General features: G+C 46.1%; 2 protein-coding genes across 3 annotated transcripts in view; one reads left to right on the forward strand and one right to left on the reverse strand.

Moving 5' to 3' along the window:
- The window catches only part of Dock2 (dedicator of cytokinesis 2), a 418,958-nt gene that overhangs the window by 170,672 nt on the left and 235,037 nt on the right, over positions 1-13,249 (reverse strand). Inside the window, exon 28 of one of the 2 annotated variants that reach the window (XM_087572859.1) lies at positions 3,230-7,348. Within the exon in view, the coding sequence (XP_087428985.1) occupies positions 7,313-7,348 (36 nt within the window). The 3' untranslated portion in view covers positions 3,230-7,312. 2 annotated transcript variants of the gene reach the window in all.
- Positions 1-13,249, forward strand: part of Insyn2b (inhibitory synaptic factor family member 2B) — a 107,863-nt gene that overhangs the window by 81,236 nt on the left and 13,378 nt on the right. Inside the window, 2 exon segments of the mRNA NM_001430319.1 lie at positions 4,054-6,301; positions 7,304-7,378. Coding sequence (NP_001417248.1) covers positions 4,962-6,301; positions 7,304-7,378 — 1,415 coding nt within the window. The 5' untranslated portion in view covers positions 4,054-4,961.

A 13,249-nucleotide genomic window follows, 5' to 3' on the forward strand; every position in this document is an offset into this window, starting at 1 on the left:
TCTCTCTGGAGAATGATTCTGGACTTTGGCCAGGTTATTAATTGAGCACTAACCACCAAGACCAAAGGAACTCCCCATCAATTAGTGGGTCTGATAGCCCATGAGACTTAAATCCTCCAGAGTACTGTGTCTTTCAGCCAGGTGAATGCCTCAAGGAAAAGGACCCACAGGGGACTGGGGACACAAAGGTTAGAACACAAATATGTGTCTCATCGAGAGAAGACGATTTCCTAAACTTCCCAGGCCCCATATAGAACACAGACTTTTCACAGTAGCTTAATGACTCCAAACAGCATGTAGACACACTGTACCACAAGATACAAACAATAGACCCATCCGAGGGGGTGGCACATGGTGCCTCTGGGTGGTGAGGTACCTGGTGATTTTTTTTCTTCCTTTAGAAAAATAACCTATGCTATTTGAATAATAACATAATAATAATAAGCCCATGATATCATTATAAATAGGAAAGCAACTATATTTAAAGGTCAGAGGAAAAGTGCTAAAGGGGAGAGAGTAGTGCTGACATCGGAACAGTAGCTGGCTTTAAGGAGATGGCAGAGGGAGTTTAAAAGCTGCTACAGGTTTTGGGTGGAGCAATTCAAGACCCAGAAAAGGTAGAAAGGCCCAGCACTTAGGAGTCTATGCTCCAGAGTCAGTCCTTAAGCTGAAGGGCCAGCTCGGCCACTCTTCAGGTAACCAACTTGGGACAAAGTACGAACCCTTCTGTTTTTCAGTGTCCACACTTATAAAACGATAAAGCAATATTATCTGCCCCTAAGAGTGTCCTGAGGGCTCAGAGAGTAAAGAAAAACACACGTCACAGTGTCTGGCATATAATCAATGGCCACTAGACTCTAGGGCTCAAAATCCAGCCCAGCTTGGGTGAGGAACCTTTCCTGGAGTTGAACTCCTAATGAAAATTAAAGGATCCTCGGACAATGTGGTCCACAGAAGCAGGCATTGGGAGGTCTAAGCTGTGAAGTTCAAGGTGAAGAGACCAAGATGCATGGGTTCAGACATGTGACCGCCCCCTTTACAAGATGAGAATGACGTCACAGATGGTCATGTAGCAGATTTAGTACCAAATGCCCACACAGCACTTAGCCACACAAGTTTTCAACACACATTCATTACTATAAACATTCAGTAATTCAATGACTATGAAACAAGCTGCCAGTTTCCTGTATCCATGTAAGCTTAGCCACTACTTATGGAAGGGCATAGAGACTTATTCATGAAAGGACTCTATTTCTAGATTCAACTGGATGGAAAATGCCTATGCAAAGTCTAGGAATCATGGAACTGGCTTTAAGCTGTTGGTTGGTGCGCCATGCAGAACAGTGGTGGGGTCATCACCCTGAGGAGTCACAAGGCAATGCCATGGTCAGAAATTTGCTAGACCCATGAGCCAGGAGGTGACGATTCTTCAAAACTGTTAACTCCTTCTTGAGCCCGTCTCTACTGCTCTGGGAAAGCTGAAGGCGGTGGTTTACCCTTGGGTGGGATACAGAATCCTGTGGATATGGCTGGCTGCAAGCTACAAGCACACACAGTTACGTAGCCCCTGGCATCCACAAAAAGACATGGTAGTAGGCAGATAATACCAGCAACGGGAAGAACACTTCCTATTCCTGCTGGTCATTTCCTGTCTGCTTGGCTGTAAGCTTAGCTACTTGGCGATGTCATCTCATGAACTTATCATGCGAGCCACTGCTGGCTGTCAGACCATTTTACAATTTAAAAAAGGAAGTCCTTCCGTGAGTAAGAAATAGGGTCTAAGGTACACTTAGAATAGGAAGGTGGTTAATTGCAAAGGCTCTGTAGCAGCATCTCAAACGGACTTTAATCCTTTTGGGGACCAGTCACACATATGCTGGTACCCAGGATCAGGGAACAGGTGAAATCTCTCAGGGCAGTAAGCGTAGGGAAAGCCAAGGTGGCCATGACATTATCTAGTAATTCCTGAGAAAGCAGAAGACCAAGAGAAAAAGTGTAGGTTGTATCCCACCTGTTACGCAGGAGCCTCCAAGCAGCAGGAATCGAATGTGTTGCCAGGAGTCCCAACTTCAGGAGCAAAGAACTATTGCTAGTGAAGCCAAGAGTCTGGCTCTGCTCAGTAAGACCGGCTACCCCACAGATCACTCTCTCTAAGATTCCCAAGTGCTGAGAAGGGAGATGCATTTGTTACTTTCTTTCAAGGTCTCTCGGTAGACCCAGGTAGGCTATAAATGACCATTACTCCTCATGGCTCTGGCTTGCATTGTTCTGACAAGGCTAGGTCAGGACAGTTCCCTGTTCCATCGTTCATACCTGGAGTGACTTTTCAAACCACTGCCAGCATTTGTCCACCCACCAGGCAAGTACCAGGAGGACAGGGCCAAAGCTTCCTGACTTGAAATTGCAGATACTCAGATTCAAATAATATCTCCTTAACCTTTGGTGAGCCTTGGGTTTTCTTGTCAGTTGAGAGGATGCCTCGGTCATCTGTTGTATGGATTAAATGAGATGATTCTATACTGGAAAGGCAGTGGGGGCCGTATTAAAGAGCCAAAGTTGGAGCGCCACCATTTACAGTCTGATCCTGGCTCTACCACTAGCTGTTTATCTTTAGACATGTTGCTGAACTTTTCTGAGCCTCAGTGTTCTCAACTGTAAAATGGGAAGAACAGAACCCATGCACGTAGGGGTTTTGTGATGAGCAAATGCGTTCAGACTTACAGAGTGCCTGGCACTGCACCTGTCACATTAGTGGCTACTCTGTAAGTGGGAGTTGTTATGATTAATGTGTAGAAAGCCCTCGGCATGGTAAAAATAAGTATTCAATAAATGGTGGCTGTTATTCTTGCTAGGAACATGCTCCTCGGAGGATTTTGTGCACATTTATCTCCTTGAAAGCAATAAAAATGAAGATGTTAGAGAAGAAGCGTGTCCTTAAGTAAATGTCAGTCATAGCTGGGAGAAGCCACGGCTTCTCTTGTCCCTCCAGGGTAGCCAGGACCTCTACCTGCCCCGCCTGTGCACAGGCTCTCTTCAGCTTCCCGTGGACCTGCCCTTCACACAGCCATCCACCCTCTTAGCACATGTTTATCAAGCACCTACAGGGAGGTCAAAGGAGGGCTGGCAACCCAGGCACGGAATGCAAGAACTCCAGCTACATCCTCTCTGGTTACAGGGCGATGAGCAGTACACATGAGGTTAGTGTGCACACAAATGATTATTTAACGACAGCTGGATTTGCATCCTAAAAGTTGTGATGGTAGGGGTCTCCTGTGGTATCATTAAACAGATATAGCCACTTTCCCTCAGTCCACCTCCCCGGCAGTCATTACTTCAGTGTCTATTAAAAGTCTGTTTTAATTTCAAGAGGCCTGTGCAGATGGAATTGTGCAAAGCAATGTTTTGAGACAGTCTGTTTTGTTTTGTTTTGTTGTGTTTTGTTTTGTTTTTTGGTTCTTTTTTTTTTTTTTTTCGGAGCTGGGGACCGAACCCAGGGCCTTGCGCTTCCTAGGTAAGTGCTCTACCACTGAGCTAAATCCCCAGCCCCTTGTTTTTTAACCACTGATGTGTGCCAATGTTTTCTTCTTCTTTTTTATTGTTGAGTAGTATTTCACATGTTGGATGTCACATAGCTTGCTTAACCAGACATCTATGGAAGGACTGTATCTGTCTCTCTGGGGTTATTTGAAAAAAAATGAAAAAGCTGTGATGAACGCTTGACAAATACTGTCATGGAAATCTCAGACGGGAGTCTTGATGTGTTCTAGCGTTAGGGACCTAGCAACGGAGGAAGGCCTTGTCATGGCTCCTTAAAGAAATGCTATTTAAGGTGGATGTTCACAGACGGAGTTGGCTGAGTGGTGACTGAAGGGAGAGGAGTTGGTTTAGGTAGACAGGCACTTTGTTTGGAGGTCCCACACCCAAGGGCACCTTGCTCACTATGGGGATTAAGAGACAACGGCAGTAACGGCAGGCTGAACCCTCAATACTCTCGCTCAAAGGAAACTTGGCTAAGAGGTTAGACCTTGGTGACGGTGGCTTCTCCCTTTTCAGGCACTTCCTCACTGCTCTTAAAGGCTGTCTGGCCTCCAACGCTGTTCCCACCGATGCAGTGGCCGTGTTTCTAGCTGAGCACCTCTAAATAATGACTGCAGCTGTGGCTCAGTCCCCGTAAGTGGATTTCAGCCGAGGCTGCAACGCAGAGCTCAGCCCTCTGAGTCTCCCTGATGCCTCGATTCTGCCCTGGTCATCCCCTTCTGGGTTTTGTGAGGCTATTTAAGGAGTTAAGTTTCCCTCACTGAAACACAGAGAAGCGCCATGGAAGAAAATAATGGCCGCAACGGAGAAGAAATTTCTGATTGACATAAGTGGAGAAGTTCCCTTAGGAGCATCATGTACCACCAAAGCAGGAGAGCCCCAGGTCATCTCTTACTCTGCCTGTTTACGTGCTACGGCAAGAAGATGTGTTTAAGGTTCCCATAGCCTTGCGCCGCGATTCGATGCTCTGGGAAAAGCAGCCATATGGTCTAGACATAGCAGGTTCCTTTGCAGTTCACACATTCTGAGTGTGGTACTATCCACCAAATGGTACATGTATTGTCTCTTTGCTCAAGACAGGGAACTTCTAGGAGCAGAACTGCTCCTTGGAATCCACTGATAGACGAGCCCAACGGTTCTCTTGGTAGGTCAGATGTTTCATAATTAGCCTAATTCACTGATGATCTGTTCAGTGGTTATGACTACAGTGGCATAATATTTCAACTGCAAGGGAAGCGCTCCAGACAGCTCCTAAGAAGAGCAGTCAGGCTGGGAATGGCCGGCGGGGCTTCCTGTATTAAGAGGAGAGAACCACTACATCCTGCTTGGCCATCCTCCTTGTCTCCCCCATTAGATACTGCTCTAAAGACCTAAGGGAGATGTGCCCAGGACAAGTGTGTGGTTCTTCTTCTCAGTGAGGCTCCATGGCCCAGCCGAGTATGAAAGTGAGGCCCGTGCTCCTAAAGCGAAGCAGCCTTGAGTCTGTCGAGCTTGTGAAACAACCACACCACCGCAGGAGCAAATCGCAGCAAGTGCGATTCAAGGAAGATGGGAACATTAAGAACCCAGCCGGCGAGGTCAACACCCAAACTCCCGAAGACCCAGGCGTAATGGGGAAGACGCAAGCATCCAGGCACCATCACCCCGCCACCTACTCGCTGTCTTTCCCCAGGTCCCACAAAGCGGGAGGCTTCCGCAGCATCTCTATCCAGACCTCCCCCAGTCTCAGGAAGCATTTCCCGGTTTTCAAAAGGAAGAGGCTCACGGCTAGCAAGTCCCTGGTAGAAATGCCAACAGCATCCCCAAGTGCCATCCAGGTCAACGGCAACCTATCTGAACAAGATATCGTGTCCTCTGACCTCGCCTTCCTGAGGCTGGCTCAGCATCTCGAGGATGGGCCTCGAAGGATCAAAATGCCCCACCCATTTCTCCCCAGGATGCCCAAGGTGCAAAGCAACGGGCCTGTTAGCTTCTGCTTAGAATCTGGGACTTGGATGTCCACAGAGAAAGCCACGGCTGCCATTCAGGTTCCTGATGACATTTGTCATAGTCCCACCTGGGAAGCTAGAGAGTCTACTCTCAGCCCAGAAAGCTCGGCGGAAGAGAGCAACTCCATACCTGCTTTGATCTCCATGTGTCCGGGGGATGGGCAAAGAGTGATGACGTCAGATCCGGAAAGAGTCCCCCCCTGCTCAAATAACAACAGTAGTGCCAACAACATCCAAGGCATGGAGAAACTCACACCCGAATTGCTTTTGCCCAAAGCCAACCCTGATGACAAAGACCTTGGCCTTCCATCATCTCAGTCAAAGAAGATGTGTGTCCCCTCGCCACCACGGACTCACAGTTCACCCGAGCCAGGCTCCCACACCCAGCCAGCCCACCTAGGAAAAGCTTCTGATTGCCCAGCATCGAGTGACCATCACCAGGACCCGGAGTCACTCAGAAGTAGCAGTGCATTCAAGTCTGTCCCTGTGTGCTGGGAACATGTGACAAAGCTCCCTCACCAGTCAGACACGCCGGAGCTTCAGACAGCTCTTAGAAGTGAGCGCCTCCCTTCCTCCATTCCAAGGCAGGAGAACAGAGCCCAGGGCAGCAGGGAGATAGGTGCCAGTAATCACAGTCACCTGGCGCAGGGAGAGCTCTGTGACCTCCAAGGCCGGCTGCAATCAGTAGAGGAATCGCTACACTCAAACCAAGAGAAAATTAAAGTCCTATTGAATGTGATTCAAGATCTGGAGAAAGCTCGAGCTCTCACTGAAGGGTAAGGTGGATTTCTTTACGGTGAAAAACCACTGAGCCGAGTCATTTTCTGGGAAGGGATGGAGTGAGAAAGCAACATCTCCCCCCGCTCTCCCCCCCAAAAAATCATGCTCTGCTGTTTACCTAGATGATAATGAATGCTCACCCAACCCAACCACTATGTATAGATTTTGCTAATCTTCAATCTTGGCAGCTTCCAACAGACTCCCATGGTTAATCCACTATTGGCCTTGGGCTTGAACAGGTTGGAGAAAGGGACTAAGGAACTCCAGGATTTAAAAAAAAAAATGGCATTTATAAAGATGGGGGTCTAGTCGATAACTAATGGGGAGAGTGATAGCAGTGGGGACTTCCTGCCCTCTGAGCAAGCTCACACATTTCCCTTGCTTTAGTTCTGTGTGTGTATTGCCAGGAAAGACTTAAGGAGCTCACTAAGCAGGGCTTCCTCTCCACTGAGCAGTTACATGAAAATGAGGCTGCGGTTCTGAGAGAAGCCACAGCATACTGTCCTGAGCTGTGGGCTCGGACCTAGTACGTGGGGCCACAGGCAGTATTTGTTTAGGTGTAGACTGTTCTTCTATCTAGAAAGGCTCTACACACCAACAGAAAAGCAATGGTGGAAGCTCATCAGACAAGGTTGGAAAGAAAGTAGCTAGCTGGCAATGACTACTAAGAATCAACCTGGACCACCTTAGGAGACTGTGCTGACAGAACCAAGCATAGGGATGAGGTGTCTCCATATTAATCTGCTACTGTCTTGTAAAGTTCCCTTCAGGACCACAAGCAGGAAAAACACATGACATTTGAAATCCATTAAACATATACCAAGCATTCCAGGAATGGGAGGTTCCCTTGTCATAACCTCAGCCATCATTTTCCTTGTATCTTCAAGTATCTTGAGGGCATGGTGAATGCTGAGGTGTGGGGACTGTGGTGAGTTGGTAGAACGTGTGTCTCATGTGGCTTTTGCCTGTGCATTTATCCTGATTGTCTTCTCTTACAGGCGGAACTTTTATCGGACTGGCCAGGATCTTAACAACTGCAGCACCTGTCAGAACACGGCATGCATCATATACAGGTACCAGTGCAAACAGTGACCTGCCCTGCAGAGCAGGATGCCTCTGGTCCACAGAACACGCTAGCAAACTGTCTTAAGATAGAGAGCTGAGAAAGGCAGAGACAAGCACCCGAGCCTTAAAACAGAAGGTGTTTGTGCAATGTTTTCATTTGGTTCCGAGGGAGGGACTGTTTCATTTCTTATCCACAAGGTCTAGAATCAAATCCTCTGATGCAATAGTAGGTCTGAGGGCAAGCAGGAGCCATTACCTCTGCATGAACATCTGCATCTTGCCTCAGTTAGTGGTCAAGAGGTGGGTCCAGGAGTTCAGGAAGTTTAGAGATCTGCCTAAGTCATGCAGAACATCTTCAGAGAAGGGGCCAGAGTTCGGACTCACATCCATATCTCCCTAATCCTAGTTACCCTGTATCTCTCATCCTCTTCTCTTCACTGTCTTATGTGTCAGTAACTATGAGCACTTTGTGTGCACCGATAAATCCACCATTTCTTCCAAGTGCAAGACAAGGCTGCAGTAAAGACAATTATTAGACCTGTGTTTGAATGTCCAAATCTTATACCTGCTTGTTTGACTGGCCTCGGTTTCCTTGTTTATGGAATAGGGACAATGACCTCTATTCAGACGGGCCAGGAAAACAACTGTCACAGTGTCTGTGAATGCCCTTGGAGACTGCAAACGTCTGCACACACACTTCAGCTCATTGCTGGTATCACTGGAAAGATCGGTGTCCCTTCGGTGGAAGCCCATTTGAAGGCACAGTAGAAATACAGCCACAGGACTTTTTAGTTGATGATGTCTAATTTTTCTGACAAAGGAGTATGGTTTCTTTCTCTGTTTTTCTGCACGACATTTTTCTTTGAAGAAAGAGCAAGGGCCTGAGCAAACCACTGCTCCACAGGGCTGCCTGTGTTCTCTCAGAGCTGCTCCTTCTCTAACAGCTCGAGATCTCATCCTAATGAGCAATGTGTACCCCGACACCAGCCAGCAGGCAGGGCCCTGAGCATGTTCTCAGTGACCTTTTGGCTCCCTATATGGAAGACCACATACCTACAAGTTGTGGGAGACTCTAGGACCCCCAAAGCTAAAAAAAATGTACGCCTTCACAGCTCAAAGCAAACGCTCTCTTCCCCAAAAGAGGACTCTCGAGAAAGGCCTGCAGCACTGGAAAGTAAAACAGAAAATCTCATCAGTTGCTGCTCTTTAATTTTAATCTCCTGTCTTAAGCAAATTTCCACATCACTAAGAGAACAAAAAATTTTACGTGTCTAGACGGAAAGTGGGATTAAAAAAATCTATTCATCAGAAGCAGAAAGACTTGAGTTGGGCTAACGTCCACATTTTAGACAGTCTTCCTTCAAGTGCCCAGGTTATGTATTATCTGCTATTTGCATTTTTTTAAAAAAAATTGGCTTATGTTAGTTAAAAGGCCACATAGTTATTTTCCAGTCTAATACGAATTTCATGACCTTCCCCTGAGCAAGTCATTTCTGGCTTCTGAGTTTCCTTATTGGAGAAGTGAGACGCTTTAATTACATGGTCCCAATGGTGCCTTATAGTTCTGACATTATGTTATTCTAAGCTGAATTAACAGTGACAATATTTGGTTAAACTGCGACCTTTCTGAGAATGTTTGTGTTTTTCTAACCCTTACTTCAAACACCCCAAGCAAGCATTCTAATGGCAGTTACACACCAGTTGGCATGGCAGACCTCTATACTGTCCTACCACGCCACCCCAGCGTGCATGGTTTGTATCCGTCCCTCACAACATGCAGCCCTTGTCGTCATTCAAAGCCAGACTGTCGTCTCAGACAACAACCTGTATCCTTGCCCCTAAACCACTGCAAAGGATGGGCAATTAATTTGATGAAAGCAGAAAGATCAGAACAGCATCCTGTCATGGCAACAGTGAGATGAGAGTTGTCACTTAAGGAAAAAAAATTCAAATGACTTCAAACTTGGGTTGCGTCCTGGAAAGTCAGATCTTAGAAGCTAATGAGCAAGTGATGTGAAATCCTCGTCCGCAGGCTGTGGTCTCTCTCCCTGATGACGGATGGCTCCAGCGCCCGTCACTGTACATAAAGCACACGGTACATGATGGATGGATTGCCCACTAGCTTTCCTTAGCTTTCCTTCCCTGGAGAGGCTGCTAAGTTAGCAACACATAAGGTTTGCTAAGTGGTGTTGCCTACAGGCCTCACCTCATCAGCTACGGGCTATGGCTACGCTGTCAAAACACTGAGGTCACTGGTTCTAAGCAGCTTGTTCTCTCTGACCCTCCAAGCCTCCTTGGCTCCCTCCCCTTGCCAGGGATCTCTTAGATAAACCATCAAGGAGTACAGCATCGATACTGATACCCCAGTAACCCAGGCATGGCTCTTTAGAGCTTCCAGAGATTCAATGCACCACGAGGAGAATGACTTCAAGTTTTGTGGGGGAGGGGAGGTTGGGTGGTAGTGTGGTTGTTGTCTTGGTTTTTGCTTTTGTGAGTTTTTGTTTTGTTTTGTTGGGATTTGTGTGTGTGTGTGAATTTTTGTTTGTTTTGTTTTTTCAGGGGCCAGGGCTGTTGTTCTGAAGTACTGAAGATTAGACACAGGGCTGTCTTTTTTTTTTTTCCTAACTAAACTCTCAGGGGAGGGGTGGGAATTGGCTATACCCCAGTTTAAGCTGCTTCTAGCCTGCTCAGTTTTCCATTCGCTTTCGTTAGCTTTAATCCCGGGTCAATTTACCCAAAGGTTTGCATGAATGCTACTGGTGATTCTCAGGAACAAATAACACAGAATTACTTAGTGAGAAACGTGTTCTCTTTTCAATTTCATTTCGATCCTTCTGGTTACCTAGAAGGGAAAAGCTGTGCTCCTTACCACAGCATCATCGTTCAACCCTTCCCAGCGCCTGCTTATCACATTTCTTTGCAAAGAGCGAACAGATCTCAGGTTCATAGCCATGGGCAAGCAACAGTATCTTCGCCAGATTGTAGTAATTTTAAGCGTTTCTGCTGAAGCTTTTAGCTTGTAAAACCAATCCTCTTAAATATTCATGAGGAGTGATACAGGTCCCCCCTTTCTAAAATTATCCTGCTTGGTTTGTATACTTGTTTAGATTTTAAAAGTAGGCTGATTTTGAACAGAAAAGGTTAAGTAAAAATGGGTGTGGGAGAATCTCACAAAAACGCCAAGAGTATCAAGGGGCCGCTGGACACACCTGTTTTCCCAGCACTTGGTAGGCAGAGGCAGGGGGATTGTTGCGAATTCAAGGCCTGTGTGTGTGTGTGTGTGTGTGTGTGTGTGTGTGTGTGTGTGTGTGTGTTTGAGAGTGTGTGTATGTGTGTGTGTATGTGTGTGTATGTGTGTGTGTGTTTGAGAGTGTGTGTGTGTGTATGTGTGTGCATGAGAGTGTGTGTTTGCGTGTGTATGTTTGTGTGTGTATGTGTGTATGTGTGTATGTGTATGTGTGTGTATGTGTGTGTGTGTGTGTTTGAGAGTGTGTGTGTATGTGTGTGTATGTGTGTGTGTATGTGTGTGTGTGTTTGAGAGTGTGTGTGTATGTGTGTGTATGTGTGTGTGTTTGTGTGTGTGTATGTGTGTATGTGTGTGTATGTGTGTGTATGTGTGTGTGTATGTGTGTGTATGTGTGTGTGTGTTTGAGAGAGTGTGTGTGTATGTGTGTGTATGTGTGTGTATGTGTGTGTGTATGTGTATGTGTGTGTTTGAGAGTGTGTGTGTGTATGTGTGTGTGTATGTGTATGTGTGTGTTTGAGAGTGTGTGTGTATGTGTGTGTATGTGTGTGTGTATGTGTGTGTATGTGTGTGTATATGTGTGTATGTGTGTATGTGTGTGTATGTGTGTATGTGTGTGTATGTGTGTGTATGTGTGTGTATGTGTGTGTGTATGTGTGTGTATGTGTGTGTATGTGTGTGTGTATGTGTGTGTATGTGTGTGTATGTGTGTGTATGTGTGTGTGTATGTGTGTGTATGTGTGTGTATATGTGTGTGTGTATGTGTGTGTATGTGTGTATGTGTGTGTATGTGTGTGTATGTGTGTGTGTTTGAGAGTGTGTGTGTGTATGTGTGTGTATGTGTGTGTATGTGTATGTGTGTGTTTGAGAGTGTGTGTGTGTATGTGTGTGTATGTGTGTGTATGTGTGTGTATGTGTGTGTATGTGTGTGTGTATGTGTGTGTATGTGTGTGTGTATGTGTGTGTATGTGTGTGTGTATGTGTGTGTGTGTTTGAGAGTGTGTGTGTGTATGTGTGTGTATGTGTGTGTGTATGTGTGTGTATGTGTGTGTATGTGTGTGTATGTGTGTGTATGTGTGTGTATGTGTGTGTATGTGTGTGTATGTGTGTGTATGTGTGTGTATGTGTGTGTATGTGTGTGTATGTGTGTATGTGTGTGTATGTGTGTGTATGTGTGTGTGTGTTTGAGAGTGTGTGTGTGTATGTGTGTGTATGTGTGTGTATGTGTATGTGTGTGTTTGAGAGTGTGTGTGTGTATGTGTGTGTATGTGTGTGTATGTGTGTGTATGTGTGTGTGTATGTGTGTGTATGTGTGTGTATATGTGTGTGTGTATGTGTGTGTATGTGTGTATGTGTGTGTATGTGTGTGTATGTGTGTGTGTGTTTGAGAGTGTGTGTGTGTATGTGTGTGTATGTGTGTGTATGTGTATGTGTGTGTTTGAGAGTGTGTGTGTGTATGTGTGTGTGTATGTGTGTGTGTATGTGTGTGTGTGTTTGAGAGTGTGTGTGTGTATGTGTGTGTATGTGTGTGTGTATGTGTGTGTATGTGTGTGTATGTGTGTGTATGTGTGTGTATGTGTGTGTATGTGTGTGTATGTGTGTGTGTATGTGTGTGTGTGTGCACAAGTGTGTGTGTGATACATCCCCCCTCCTCCCTTCACCCTGTCCCCTGCTCCTCCAGCCATGTCATCTACACACTCACTCTAAAAACAGTCAGCTGACCCTCTCTGGAGGACTTTAGTTACATGGCTCATACATTTATACTTTTCCAGATAGAGCTCCCGGAGCAGGGAATCTACTTGATTAAAGCTGTAAAATGCCTCTAACATTTTGAGGAAAAATAATAGGACTTTTTCCCCCAGAGGGGGAGGGCGAGGTCCGTCTTCCACCCAAGCGCATTCCTTAGGAAACAGGAGTAATGTGCAGACTGGTGGGTCAGTGGAGAAGTTTGGGATGTCTGAAAGGCGCGATGGAGAAGAGGGGGAAAATGATTGTTTAGGGGCTGTCTGTCCAACGCCTCAGGCTTTGTCTCTTCCTGTCCCTTTAGTGGCACTCATGGACTTTCATCCTGTGTCACACTTTTCCTTACTTCTTTCTTATGTAGGTTTATGTGTGTTACACACACACACACACACACACACACACACAGACAGACAGAGAGAGAGAGACAGAGAGAGAGAAGCACATACACAGAGAGAAGCACATACACAGAAACAGAGAAAAACACACACACAAACACAGAGAGAGAGAGAGAGACATACACACACACACACACACAATTTTCAACTAACCCCTGATAAACAATGCTTAACATCTATCAGTTCCCTGCCTCTGAACTGATACAACCAACTTATAGAAAGAAACAGAGTTTGTTGAGGTCATGGTTCTGATGGTTTCATTCCAGACTTGGGCAGCTCCATTGCTTCCAGCCTCAAGTGTGGCAGCACATCCCAATAGAAATCCAAGGTGAAACAACCTGCTCACATCACAAACAAGAACGCAAAGAGGAACTGGTACTCTAGTTCATAATTGTCTTCAAGGATAACCTCCCAATGACCTAAGCTCTCCCTGAGGCCCCACATAGAAAGATCCACAGTAGCACCTAACATCACCTTGGTTGGTTCTTTTCCCAGCA

This window comes from Rattus norvegicus, chromosome 10, assembly GCF_021556685.1.
Source record: "Rattus norvegicus strain SHRSP/BbbUtx chromosome 10, alternate assembly SHRSP_T2T, whole genome shotgun sequence".
Taxonomy (NCBI): Eukaryota; Metazoa; Chordata; class Mammalia; order Rodentia; family Muridae; genus Rattus; species Rattus norvegicus.